The sequence below is a fragment of the Capricornis sumatraensis genome, chromosome 11 (genome assembly GCF_032405125.1).
Source record: "Capricornis sumatraensis isolate serow.1 chromosome 11, serow.2, whole genome shotgun sequence".
Classification (NCBI taxonomy): Eukaryota; Metazoa; Chordata; class Mammalia; order Artiodactyla; family Bovidae; genus Capricornis; species Capricornis sumatraensis.
The window spans coordinates 92,663,118-92,676,938 of NC_091079.1; the positions used below are offsets into that span (position 1 = coordinate 92,663,118).

At 40.7% G+C, this 13,821-nt stretch overlaps 1 protein-coding gene across 1 annotated transcript in view; it reads right to left on the minus strand.

The window, feature by feature from the left end:
• OSGIN2 (oxidative stress induced growth inhibitor family member 2) overlaps positions 1-10,925 on the minus strand; it is a 30,348-nt gene extending 19,423 nt beyond the window's left edge. Inside the window, exons 1-2 of the mRNA XM_068983683.1 lie at positions 10,882-10,925; positions 1,371-1,525 (exon numbers count right to left, since the gene is read on the minus strand). Coding sequence (XP_068839784.1) covers positions 1,371-1,525; positions 10,882-10,925 — 199 coding nt within the window. The remainder of the gene's footprint in view (positions 1-1,370; positions 1,526-10,881) is intronic.
• Between the last annotated feature and the right edge of the window lie 2,896 nt (positions 10,926-13,821).

The window sequence follows — 13,821 nt, forward strand, 5'->3', positions numbered from 1 at the left end:
CAACAGGAACAAATTGTTTTGGGGGAATGTGAGGTGGGTGAGTAGGTACAGATGAAAGTTTTTCCTTTTGTAACCCCGCTATGGCCTAACCAGAAGAAGACACACTTCCTTTACCTACTGCAAGACATCCAGAATAGAAAACCATGTGGATATAGATGGGAAGTGGAGCACGAGGTTTGGGTTCCAGCATGGGACTGCTGCAGATGCTCTATCGGCTCCCTTACAGGAGAATCTCGTACAGAACTCCCTTGCCTTCCCTCTTTCCTTCATTTATTTTGTCTCCTAGGGAGAGATGTCCAAATGCCAGACAGAGGGCAGAACTTTCCTCTGCATTAACTTTGAAACAGGCCATCAAAGAAACTAAGGAAGTTATACGCCAGCAAGGTTCATTACGTCCCGTAATTCCTTCCTTTGGCTTGGCTTCACACCAGAGTACTTGTCCACATTAACGAGTGTCTCCAATGGCTCAGCAGCAAAGAATTTGCCTGCAATGCGGGAGATGTGGGTTCAATTCATGAGTCAGAAAGAGCCCCTGGAGAAGGAAATGGCAACCCACTCCAGTCTTCTTGCCTGGAGAATCCCATGGACAGAGAGGAGCCTGGTGGGCTACACAGTCCGTGGGGTAGCAGAGAGTTACAGATGACTGAGTGACTAAACACACAACATACATATACTGAGTTTGCCAAAAATCTTGTTCAGGCTTTTTTGCATCATCGTCTGGAAAAATCTGATTGAACTTTTTGGCGAACCTAATACATAACAGGTAATTAAATATAGGCAATAAAACAAAACCATAAAATCATGTCATTCTGAAGTAATCAGGTTGTATTAATACCTTAATTTTTAATATCTTATATACCTGTCTATTGAGGTGGATGGATATATAATAGTAATAGGTGGTTAAAATATTATAAACATTACTGAAGAGTACTATAACGTTCTACTGAGTACTGACTACTAACTTACACAAGCTAACTCAATTACTGAGTTTCTCTGTCTGTCTATACTTTACAGTATCAGTGTGCTATAGGATTCTAAGGCACAATTCAATAGCGTACATAGTAATCCTCTCTACAGGGTTCTAGTAACACTTACTATCATCGCGATCATGACACTGTCATATAAGTAACCTAACTGATAGACTACTGATGTTTTAAAATAATAGAGCAATCTCAGCCCTTCAATGAAAAAATGTTTCACTCTAATACAGAATCTAATGTCAGATAAACCAATTCCTCTCTCCAAAGACTCAGGCAACCTAAGAATACTTTTCAATACAATCCTATGGATTTGTGCTATATATAACCATACATTTATAAAAGTGAGGATTATAACTGTAATTTTAAGAGATAAAAGGCAATAAAACTTACCTATTACTACCACAGGCAAAGTCACTGATGAATCTTCAAGTAAAGAAGTTTCTTCAACTAATGGCATAGCTTTAACTTTTTGCCCCAAATTATCACCAAAATATTGCACTAATGAATTAAAAATCTCTCCTTCAGTTTCAGTGTCACTGTAGCTTCTTAAAAGAAAAACATGGAACAAAAAACAACAGATATATAGTCAATATAGCCTTTATAAAAATCTGTCTCTATTCACTTTTTATTTAGGCCACAAAATATTCAACAGTTCCATAAAAGGAGGAAAGGAAATCCTTCTGATTAATGCTTTCAAACTAGCTTAGCTACATGTCAATGTACACCACTTTCTCAGAAATCCTAAATACAGTGGTCCCTTGCTATCCAATGGGGGTTGGTTCCAGAACCCCACCCGCAACCCCCAAACACCAAAATCCATGGACCCTTAAGTCCCTTTTATAAAATGGCATATTATTTGCATATCATCTACCTACACCCACCCACAGAATCTAAACTGTCTCTAGATATCACCTAATACAATATAAATGCTATGCATGCAGTTGTCTTCATGCAGCAAATTCAAATTTTGCTTTTTGAACTTTTTCTTTCTCAAATATTTCCCATCTGCAGTTGGTTGAACTCATGGATGTAGAACCTGTGGATATGGAGGGTGGACTTTAGCTGCTGTCTCTTTAATGACTTGAAGGCAAGTTTTAAATAAGAAGCTAATTTTAATGACCAAAGACACAGGACTGTATTAGGCATTTTTACAATTCTCTGAGATCTCCTAGGACTGGAAAGTGTCTCCTTCACTTTTTTTTTTTCCCCCTCATTAATAAAAAGGTGTGTGCATTAGAGGCAGTATATATATACCTAGGTTTTCCTGGTAGCTCAGACAGTAAAGAATCTACCGTCAATGCGAGAGACCCAGGTTTGATCCCTGGGTTGGGAAGATACCCTGGAAAAGGGAATGGCAATCCACTCTAGTATTCTTGTCTGGATAATTCCATGGACAGAGAAGCCTGGTGGGCTATAGTCCAAGGGGTCACAAAGAGTTGGACACGACTGAACAACTAACACTCCCACTTTTCGTGTGGAACAAGATAGCTATATACAGTATTATAAGGAAAAGTTACTGAACTTATATATTACAAATTGTGAGTTCTGGCTAAACGATAAGGTTTATACATCTTATTCTCAGATACTGAAAAATGTAAAGATCTTAATGTTGATTTCCAATCTACCTTCTTTCCCAACTGCCTCCCAAGAAACTAGTTCTGGCATTTTGACACGTTCATGCAATAAATGGAGCATCCTATGAGCACAGTTAATGTTCTGCATTATACGAGAGATTACTTCAAAATAGAATTCCTGTGTTAAAAACAGGCCAATTATCTGAAAGTTAACCTGAGTACTGACTAGCAGGAGAGTGTGGTTATTACTATTCCCCAAATGACAAACATGGGAATCAATCAGTTATTTCACAAGACTCACTGATCCCAGGGGAGGAAGACACATGCAAAGAATTAGGCAGACAGCAATAATTTCTCCTTCCTATAACCCTCCAATTTCCCAAACTACCCTCGGAAAGGCAGAGTTCCCCAGGATATGCTAACAGCTTTCCTTCCCCCAATAATTGGACTTCCCTATCAACACACTGGCCCATTTTGGCCAGAACAGACTTCATTTAATATGGCTACTCCTTACACTGCAAGGCTGCCCCTGGAAGAAACAACTTAAGATCAACCATCCCTTTCAGATCCCTTCATCTCTTACCATTGATCAGATCCAGATGTACTAGCTATCTTGCCTTCTGCTTGACAACTTCTTGCTTGCCGACTGAACTCAACATGAGTGAATTATACTTGGGCTTGTCCCTCATACTTCTAAATGCGTGTCAAGGACAGGTTCCTCAGCTTCTTTGGATGCCTCTTTTTTCTTAATATATATACTTTATTGAAGTATTCTTGACTTACAATGTTTCTGGTGCAGAGTCATTCAGTTTACATATACACATAAATTATTTTTGAGGTTATTTTCTATTATAGGTTGTTACAAGATATTCACTATAGTTCCCCGTGCTATACTGTTAACCTTTGGGTCTTTTTGCATATCTATTTCTTTAAAATTAGAACTCTAGCATTCAATTCACACTAAGTCAAACAAGTGGAATCAAAATGTCATAAATTTTTCAGTTAGGCAAAAATTCATGTTTTAAAAAATATATATTACATACTATTTAAAAGACTTTCTACTATGCTTGATAAAGGTTTGAGAAAGAACATTAAAAAAAGAGACGGAATGGCAAAACTGGAAAACAAACTAAATGAAATCGTGTGGTAGAACTGAATGAAATACAAGAAGTGACGCAAACTAGATAAAAATAAAGGATCATCATATAGCCCAGTAATTTTTAAACAAAGCTACTTATCAGAAACATATTTGGGGCTTTGGAGAAAAAAAGCAGTATCTGGGCATTTGTATTTTTCAAAAAATTCCAAGATAATTCTGATATGCATTTGGATTTTAAAAAGTGATTACAGGTTGTTCCACTAAATGGCAGGTTTGATGATATAGAATTCTATCAACTTTCTGTTGACAAATCATGATACAACGTTATTAAGTGAGTAACAGTTGCATAATCACAATAGTAAAAGATACTAATCAGTTTACACAACCAACAGGGAGACAAAAAATAAAAGAGTTGCAAGACAAAATGGGAACATGATGAACAATATAAAATAATTACATACAATTTGGGGAATCAAAGAAAACATATACCAATCTGAATGCAGAGTTTCAAAGAATAACAAGGAGAGATAAGAAAGCCTTCTTAAGGGAACAATGCAAAGAAATAGAGGAAAACAATAGAATGGGAAAGACTAGAGATCTCTTTAAGAAAATTAGGGATAACAAGGGAACATTTCATGCAAAGATAGGAACAATAAAGGACAGAAATGGTAGGAACCTGACAGAAGCAGAAGATATTAAGAAGAGGTGGCAGGAATACACAGAAGAACTAAACAAAAAAGGTCTTAGTGACCACAAGTGCGATAGTGTAGTCACTCACCTAGAGCCAGACATCCTGGAGTGAGAAGTCAAGTGGGCTTTAGGAAGCATTACTACAAACAAAGCTAGTGGAGGTGATGTAAATCCTGCTGAGCTATTTAAAATCCTAAAAGATGATGCTGTTAAAGTGCTGCACTCAAAATGTCAGCAAACTTGGAAAATTCAGCAGTGGCCACAGGATTGGAAAAGGTCAGTTTTCATTCCAATCGCAAAGAAAGACAATGCCAAATAATGTTCAAACTATTGCACAATTGCACTCATTTCCCGTTAGAAAGGTAATGCTCAAAATCCTTCAAGTTAGGCTTCAACAGTATGTGAACTTTCAGATGTACAAGCTGGATTTAGAAAAGGCAGAGGAACCAGAGATCAAATTGCCAACAACCAATAGATAATAGAAAAAGCAAGTGAATTTCAGAACATCTACTTCTGTTTCATTGTGCTAAAACCTTTGACTGTGGATCACAACAAACTGTGGAAAATTTTTAAAGAAATGGGAATACCAAACCACCTTACCTGCCTCCTAAGAAATCTGTATGCAGGTCAAGAAGCAACAGTTAGAACTGGACATGTAACAACAAACTAGTTCAAAATAGGGAAAGGAGTACTTCAAGGCTGTCTATTGTCATCCTGCTTATTTAACTTACATGCAGAGTACATCTTGTGAAATGCTGGGCAGGATGAATCACAAGCTGGAATGAGGAGTGCCGGGAGAAATATCAGTAACTTCAAATATGCAGATGATATCACCACAATGGCAGAGTTGAAGAGGAACTTAAGAGCATCTTGATGAAGGTGAAAGAGGAGAGTGAAAAAGCTGGCTTAAAACTCAACATTCAAAAAATGAAGATCAGGGCACCTGGTCTCACCATTTCATGGCAAATAGATGAGGAAAAAATGGAAACACTGACAGAATTTATTGTCGTAGGTTCCAAGATCACTGCGGATGGTGACTGCAGCCATGAAATTCAAAGACGTTTGCTACTTGGAAGGCTGTAACAAATCTAGACAGCATGTTAAAGGGCAGAAACATCATTTTGCCCACAAAGGTCTGTATAATCAAAGCTGTGGTTTTTCCAGTAGTCATGTACAGATGTAAAAGTTGGACCATAAAGAAGCCTGAGCACCAAAGAACTGATGCTTTTGAATTGTGGTGCTGGAGAAGACTTTTGAGAGTCCCCTGATCAAGGGGATCAAGCAGGAAGATCAAACCAATCAATCTAAAGGAAATGAACCCTGAATATTCATTGGATGGACTGATGCTAAAGCTGAAACCCCAATACTTTGGCCACCTGATGTCAAGAGCTGACTCACTGGAAGACCCTGATGCTGGGCAAGATTGAGGGCAGGGGGAAAAGGAGGTGAAAAAGGATGAGATGGTTGGATGACATCATCAACTCAATGGACATGAATTTGAACAAACTCCAGGAGATAGTGAAGGACAGGTTAGTTTGGTTTGCTTAGTCCATGGGGCTACAAAGAGTCAGACACAACTGAGCAACTGAACTGAACTGAAATAGAGGGAACTTGGACATACTTTTATTTTTTTTAAAGACCTTTAATGAGATATAATTCACAAATATCACAAATTTCACTCTTTTATTTATTTTCTGCCAAGTCATACAGCATGTGGATCATAGTTCCCTAACAGGGTTCGAACTTGTGCCCCCTGTAGTAAATGCATGTTCTTAACCAATGGACCACCAGGAAAGTCCAAAATTCACTCTTTTAAAGTACAATTCAGGGTTCTAAATATAGTCACAAGGTTTTGCAATCATTACCAATAACTCCAGAGAAACTTTACCATCCCAGAAGTAGACGCTGCACTCATTAGCACTCAGTCCTCACTCTTCCCTCCCTGCAGCCACTGGCAGTCACTAATCTACTGTCTTACTGCACGTGCCTATGCCGAAAATTTCAAATAAATGGAACCCTCATCCATTATGTGGCCTTTTATATCTGAGTTCTTCCACTTAACATGACCGCAAGGTTCACCCATGTTGTAGGATGTATTGGTACTTCATTTCTTTCTAGGCCTAAATAATATTCCACTGTTTAGATATAACACATTTGGTTTATTCATTCATGAGCTGATGAGTATCTGGATGATTTTCACGTTTTAGCTATTACAAATATTCTATGAACATTTGTATATAAACCTTCATATGAACGTATTCCCACCAGTGATGTGCAGGTTCCAACGTCTCCACATCATCACCAGCATGTGATTTTTTGTTTTTTATTTTAGCTACCTTAGTAGCTGTAAAGTAGCATCTCACTGCAGTTTTGATTAGCATTTCTCAATGACTACTACTGTTAAGCATCTTTTCATGTGCATATTGGCCTTTCGTATTTCTTCTTCAGAGAGTAATTCAAATTAGTTGCCCACTGTCCAATTGGGCTATTGTTTTTACTACTGAGTTTTCAATACTGTTTATATATCCTGGACATAGGATTTGCAAATATGTTTTCCCATTTCGTGGGTTGTCTTTGCATTTTCTTTATATTGTCTTTTGAATCACAAGTTTTAATTTTTGATCAAGTCTATTTTTTTGTTGTTGCTGTACTTTTGGTGTCAGATCTAAGAAAGCTCTGCCTAGTCTAAGATCACAAATCTGTTCTCTTCTACGGGTTTATAGTTTTGGTTTTTAAATTTATGTCTTTCATCTATTTTAATTTTTTTACATGGTATGAGGCAGCAGTCCATTTCATTGTTCTGTTTGTGGATATTCATTTGTGGCACTATTTGTTGAAAACACTGTTATTTCCATTGTCTTGGGATCCCACAGAAGTCAATTTAACACAAATGAAGGGAATTATTTCTGGACTCTCAGTTCTGTTCTACTGATCTATGTTTACCTTTATGCCTGCATCATACTATCTTGATTATTGTTTCTTTGTAGTTAACTTGTGAAATTAGGACGTGTGAATCCTCCAACTTTGTTCTTTTCTCAAGAATGTCTTGGCTATTCTGGGTTCCCTGCAATTCCATGTGAGCTTTAGAGTCTTTCCATCAATTTCCAGGAAGAAAAAAAAAAGGTACCTAGGATTTTGATAGGATTACATTGAATTTGTATAGAAATTCAAGGAATATTGCCATCTTAAGAACACTAAGCTTTTCAATCCCTGAACATGGGATTCCTTATCATTTATTTAAGCCTTTCATTCTTCTCAGGGATGTTTTCTAACTTTCAGTGTAAGTTTCACATTCCTTCTGCTAATTTCCAAATATTTCAATCTCTTTGATGCTAGTATAAACTGGATTGTTTTGTTAATTTCACTGAGATTGTTCACTGTTAGAATATAAAAATATAACAGATTATTATATGTTGATCTTGGATTCTGTAATATCACTGAATTCACTTATTAGGTCTAGTAGGTTTTATGTGTGTGTCTGTGTGTGGGCCTCAAGCAATTTGATACTAGCCTCTCCCAAGACTCAAGTAGAGTATGTGGAGCCAAAGTTTTAACTTCTCTTAATTCTCCGCTGAGTACAGGTGATTTGTTCTGATTTTCTACCATTGGTCATAAGTTTAACCTTTGTGTACATAATCCATAATACTGGTATAAACTATTTGTAATAAACTTTCATGGTACTTGATAAATACTGGTTTAATACAGGCATGAAAAACTGAATCAAGAGATGAGATGAAACAAATGAAAATACTGAATATATTTTACAGTATATGCATACAATATCACAGTTTAAGAACAGTGAAAATTTCCATTTTCAATATCCAATTTGCTGAATGTTTGTTCTGTTTAAAACAAATACTTATTTTGAGTAATAAAAATATCTACTTTTCCTTTATTTGGAGCAATAAATTAGAAAATATAATTAAATTTTAGGAAACAGTAAAGAACAGCACTTTATCCATATGCAAAAATAGTTACCCTATTGTTAGGCATCAAGTTAGACAACCATTTGAAATTTAAGATGATTTTACATGCCTTCCATGTTTTGTTTTTGAAACATTATGATCCAAAGTCTCCAAACAAATTAAAAGGATGGCACAGGTATAATGTCTGAATAACAAAAGACTTCTCACATCTAGCAATACTTTTCTAAATGATCATTCAAACTAAAATGAAACATTTTACTACCTGAGTTTAATCTTTGGAAACATAAGCTTAGACTGTTACCAAATTGATACTACCATAAGGAAAACTGCTAAGTGTTAGTCCCTCAGTTGTGTCCAACTCTTTGCAGCCCCACAGACTGTAGTTCACCAAGCTCCTCTGTTCAGGGAATTACTAGAGTGGGTAGCCATTCCTTTTTCGAGGGGATCTTTCCCAACCAGGGATCGAACCCAGGGTCTCATGCATTGCAGGCAGAATCTTTACCATCTGAACCACTAGGGGAGCCCAAAGGAAGCTTCTAAAGTCACAAATGAAGCTACTCTTTATCTTCCAGAATAGTTAAGTATGGGAGGTTTTCTTCCTCGGAAAGTTAGGAGACAACTTTCTCGCAGTCCTTAAGTCCTTTCAGATAAAAGACAAGATCCAAAAAGTAGACATTATCACAATTGGTTTTAAAATGCATTCCTAATGAAATTGCTCCCTGCAAAAAATAGTATTAGTAAATTATAAACCTTTTCCTAAGGAAATATTTTAAATATTAAATATTTTCTTTTAAAATTTTTATATTAGAGCTGTTTATGCAATGAAAATATGGTTTATCAACCACAATTTTTATCCTTTGGCTAGCAGGCTTGTTTATCTCTGAGGATCAAACTACAGCAAATACCCTGTTTTCATCTCCTCCTCCAAATTTCTGTACAAAGAGGTAAGCATATGATATCCACTACCTAGAGTTAGTTGAATGGCTATGAATCCCACACCATGTCCTTAGAATTCAACTGTATTAAAAGGTGTCAAAAGGTTTTTGGACAGTACCTTCTAAAGGGCATATAATTTTCTCAAGGGCTTCAGTCTAACAAGTTTTCACTAGGAGAACTTGTTTTCTAGAGTTCTCCAAAGGGTATCTGATTCTCAAATAAATGTCAGGCAGGTAACAAATCTGCCTAGCATTTAAAATTCAGCAGTTTATTACATAAAATAATTTCTAATATCCAGAATTTAGAGACTCCTACAAAACTCACTGAGAAGGTGGGCAAACCTGGATTACTGAGCTATTGCAACAGGAATTCTGAGTTTTCCCTGTGCCTAACACCCAACTTTTGCAATTTGGTGAAGCCTCTGGACCTCTTCTTTGAATATTATTATTAAACACATAATAGGATTTACAAGGAAACTAAAAAGTAAACTTGGAATATGTCTTTATGTACTCCTCCACTATATTAAATAACCAGTACAGTGATGCAAAATTACTGTAATCTTGAAGAAATAAACAGTATTTCTAGGTATCTGCAACAACCAGTGTGGCATGAAAATATATGTGATTTCTACTGATGACCAAGTCACAAGTACTGCTGTGATTTACTGCTTATGTTCACAATTGAAGAACATAGATGTTGGCTGAGTGAAAATGCCTGGTATCATTCTTTACATTCAAGTTCATGATCCATCTAAAGTCTATATATGCATCCCATTAACTCGATCAGAATCTCATATTTTACAAAAGAAGTTTTGCTTATCATCATCCTAGCACATTTGCGTATATATAAAGCAAAGCATTTTATGAAACTCTTCGTTAAGTTTAACTTGTCTTTAGGACAAGGTTAAAACTAGTTTCCAGTTGTTTTAGGTCTTTCTATAACTGAATGAGACGTTAGCCAACTGGGCTAGACCTCGTGCATTCACTTTCATTTTAAAACGTATCATCTGTATCAACCCTAAAAACGGTCCCCATAATGTAGGTCAAGAATCGTTTCACACGTTTCAAATTTCTACGACATGCCTGACTTACATGGACTAACATCTTAAAAGTCAGAAACCTATTTGTACCTAGAGCATCACATTTGAAACATTAACTCCCTGCCTCCCTTCAACCCAGTAACTTAGGTTATCAGAGTTTTGTTTTTTTACAGAAAATAAAAAAGTTAAGATGTGAGTGTTAAATTTCTATGATATACGTGACTTCACAAGGACTAACATCTTAAAAGTCAGAAACCTATTTGTACCTAGAGCATCACGTTTTAAACCTAAGTCCCTGCCTCCCTTCAACCCAGTAACTTAGGTTATCAGAATGTTTTTAGAGTAAAAAGAAAAGAAAAATATTAAAGATGTCGGGGCGGGGGTACCTCAGAAGCCTTCACTGAAACTTCGCTCTCTCGTTAAGTCTCGGTTCGTAGAGGCCGCCCGGCTCGGGGCCGCGCCGTCCTGTGACCCGCACGGCCCAGGGCGAGGAGGAGCATTCGCCGGAGGGGCCCGAGGAGCCGAGGCGGGAACCGCGGAGCCGGGCGGCCTCGGCGTCCCCCTCAGAGTCGCCCCCGAGTTCCCGCCCGCGCGGCCCGGCCTGGCGCAGCCCACCCGCCCGCGCCCGAGAAGTCACCTGAAATGAGCGGCCAGGGAGCAGCGGCAGCACCACACGGGCATCGGTGGCGGCGCCCCGGGCGCCCGAGCGCGACCGCCTCCCGCGGCGGGGTGGCCGGGTCGGGGCGCCCGCCGGGTCGCGGGGGTCCTCGGGACGCCCCGCGCCTCGCCGTGGTAGCGGCCGCCGGAAGCTGCGGCGCGGCGGCAGCGGCGGCCGGGCTCTGAGGCGGCGGCCCGGGGCCCGCCGCAGGGGAGCCGCTTCCGCTCCGGGCCCGCGGGCGGCCGAGGTCTCGGGGCGCCGCTGTGGGGGCGGGACGCGGGGGCGGGCTCGCGGCGACGGCGGCGGAGGCTGGCGTGCTCCTCCTCCTCGCAGGTGCGGCGGCGGCCCAGGCCCGCGATTGGCGCAGCCGCGCCCGGGGCCGGCCGGGGGCCGGGCCTGACGACGCGCTGGGGCGGCTGGGGCTGCGCCGAGGCCCGGGCCCCGCGGCCGCCCTTCTGGCCTCCGGCCGGCTGGGTGGGCGCGGCTGTGAGGAGGCGCCCGGGGCCGGTAACCGGGGAAGAGCGGGCGCTGCTCGCCTCTGCGGCCGGCCGGTCCGCGGGAAGCGCCGGCGGGCCTCGCGGCCTCTGCGGCCGGCGCGCCCCGGCGTCTGCAGTCAGGCCGCGCCGTCCCCTGGTCGAGGGCGCCCGGGGACACCGCGACTCCCGCTCCACGAAAACCGCTTTTTTCTTTTAATTCTTTTTAAGCGCTTTTTCTCGCGCGGGGCCCGGGACCAGCCACCCGGAGCTGCCGCGCGAGCGCTTTCCGGTCTGGACCCGGCCTCGCGGTCGTCTGGGAGAGCTCCGCGAACGGGGGGGGCCCGGGCCCCCAGCCCCGAGTTCTGGTGGGGGGCGTCGGGTGTCCCCGCCGAGGTCCCCCTTCCTTTAGTAAGCGTTGATGCTGCTAAAAAATCCGGGTGCTCGGCCCTGCCCCAGATTCAGGGACTCGATGTGTTTTATTTCAGTTCCTCCGAGTGATTATAATGCAGGAAATGGTTAAGGGAGGTACCGAGTATAATACGTGTCCCGTATTCGCTATTTTCAAGAAACGAACACGGGACGAAACCTGGGCAAACTGCTTGATTGCATATACTGTTACCTGGGAGATGTCATTGGATCAGGCCTTCCAAAAAGTGCTGACTATTTTTGCAGTTAAAATCTTGGATGCAGAAGCTTCTGTTTTTAAATACTTTTAAGTTCTCAATTTTTGCTGAATGTCGTCAAAAACAAACCTGGATTTAGCAGGTATTTTAGGACTCAGCCTCCCTCCAGGATTATATAATCTAAGATAATATTCATATATATATTCATTTTACTGTTTATTTTTACATTAGTGTTTCAGAAAGTGAAGCATAACTTTTCTGTTGACAGTCACATTACCCTTTTAAAGAACCATATTTGTAAAAGCTATGCCAATCCTGAGAGCTGAAATATGAAGGTTTATGAGTACTTTTGTATAATTTTTTCTTTATGCCTTTTTCACTTTGAGTTTTCTTTCAGTATGTTCAGGTGAAATAATAAAGTGGGCATATCAAATTTTAGCCTTAATCAGGCTTGTATTTAAACCTTGGTAATGATGGGCTCGATAAAGGACAGAAATAGTCTGGACCTAACAGAAGCTAAGAAGAGGTAGCAAGAATACACAGAAGAACTGTACAAAAAAGATCTTCACGACCCAGATCATCATGATGGTGTGATCACTCACCTAGAGCCAGACATCCTGGAATGTGAAGTCAAGTGAGCCTTGGAAAGCACCGCTACAAACAAAGCTAGTGGAGGTGATGGAATTCCAGTTGAGCTATTTCAAATCCTGAAAGATGATGCTGTCAAAGTGCTGCACTCAGTATGCCAGCAAATTTGGAAAACTCAGCAGTGGCCAAGGACTGGAAAAGGTCAGTTTTCATTCCAATTCCAAAGAAAGGCAATGCCAAAGAATGCTCAAACTACCGCACAGTTGCACTCATCTCACACGCTAGTGAAGTAATGCTCAAAATTCTCCAAGCCAGGCTTCAGCAATACGTGAACTGTGAACTCCCTGATGTTCAAGCTGGTTTTAGAAAAGGCAGAGGAACCAGAGATCAAATTGCCAACATCTGCTGCATCATGGAAAAAGCAATAGAGTTCCAGAAAAACATCTATTTCTGCTTTATTGACTGTGCCAAAGCCTTTGACTGTGTGGACCACATAAACTGTGGAAAATTCTGAAAGAGATGGCAATACCAGACCACCTGACCTGCCTCTTGAGAAACCTGTATGCAGGTCAGGAAGCAGCGGTTAGACCTGGACATGGAACAACAGACTGGTTCCAAGTAGGAAAAAGAGTACGTCAAGGCTGTATATTGTCACCCTGCTTATTTAACTTCTATGCAAAGTACATCATGAGAAACGCTGGACTGGAAGAAACACAAGCTGGAATCAAGACTGCCGGGAGAACTATCAATAACCTCAGATATGCAGATGACACCACCCTTATGGCAGAAAGTGAAGAGGAACTCAGAAGCCTCTTGATGAAAGTGAAAGTGAAGAGTGAAAAAGTTGGCCTAAAGCTCAACGTTCAGAAAATGAAGATCATGGCATCCCGTCCCATCACTTCATGGGAAATAGATGGGGAAACAGTGTCAGACTTTATTTTTGGGGGCTCCAAAATCACTGCAGATGGTGATTGCAGCCATGAAATTAAAACATGCTTCCTCCTTGGAAGAAAAGTTATGACCAGCCTAGATAGTATATTCAGAAGCAGAGACATTACTTTGCCGACCAAGGTCTGTCTAATCAAGGCTATGGTTTTTCCTGTGGTCATGTATGGATGTAAGAGTTGGACTGTGAAGAAGGCTGAGCGCCAAAGAATTGATGCTTTTTCACTGTAGTGTTGGAGAAGACTCATGAGAGTCCCTTGGACTGCAAGGAGATCCAACCAGTCCAT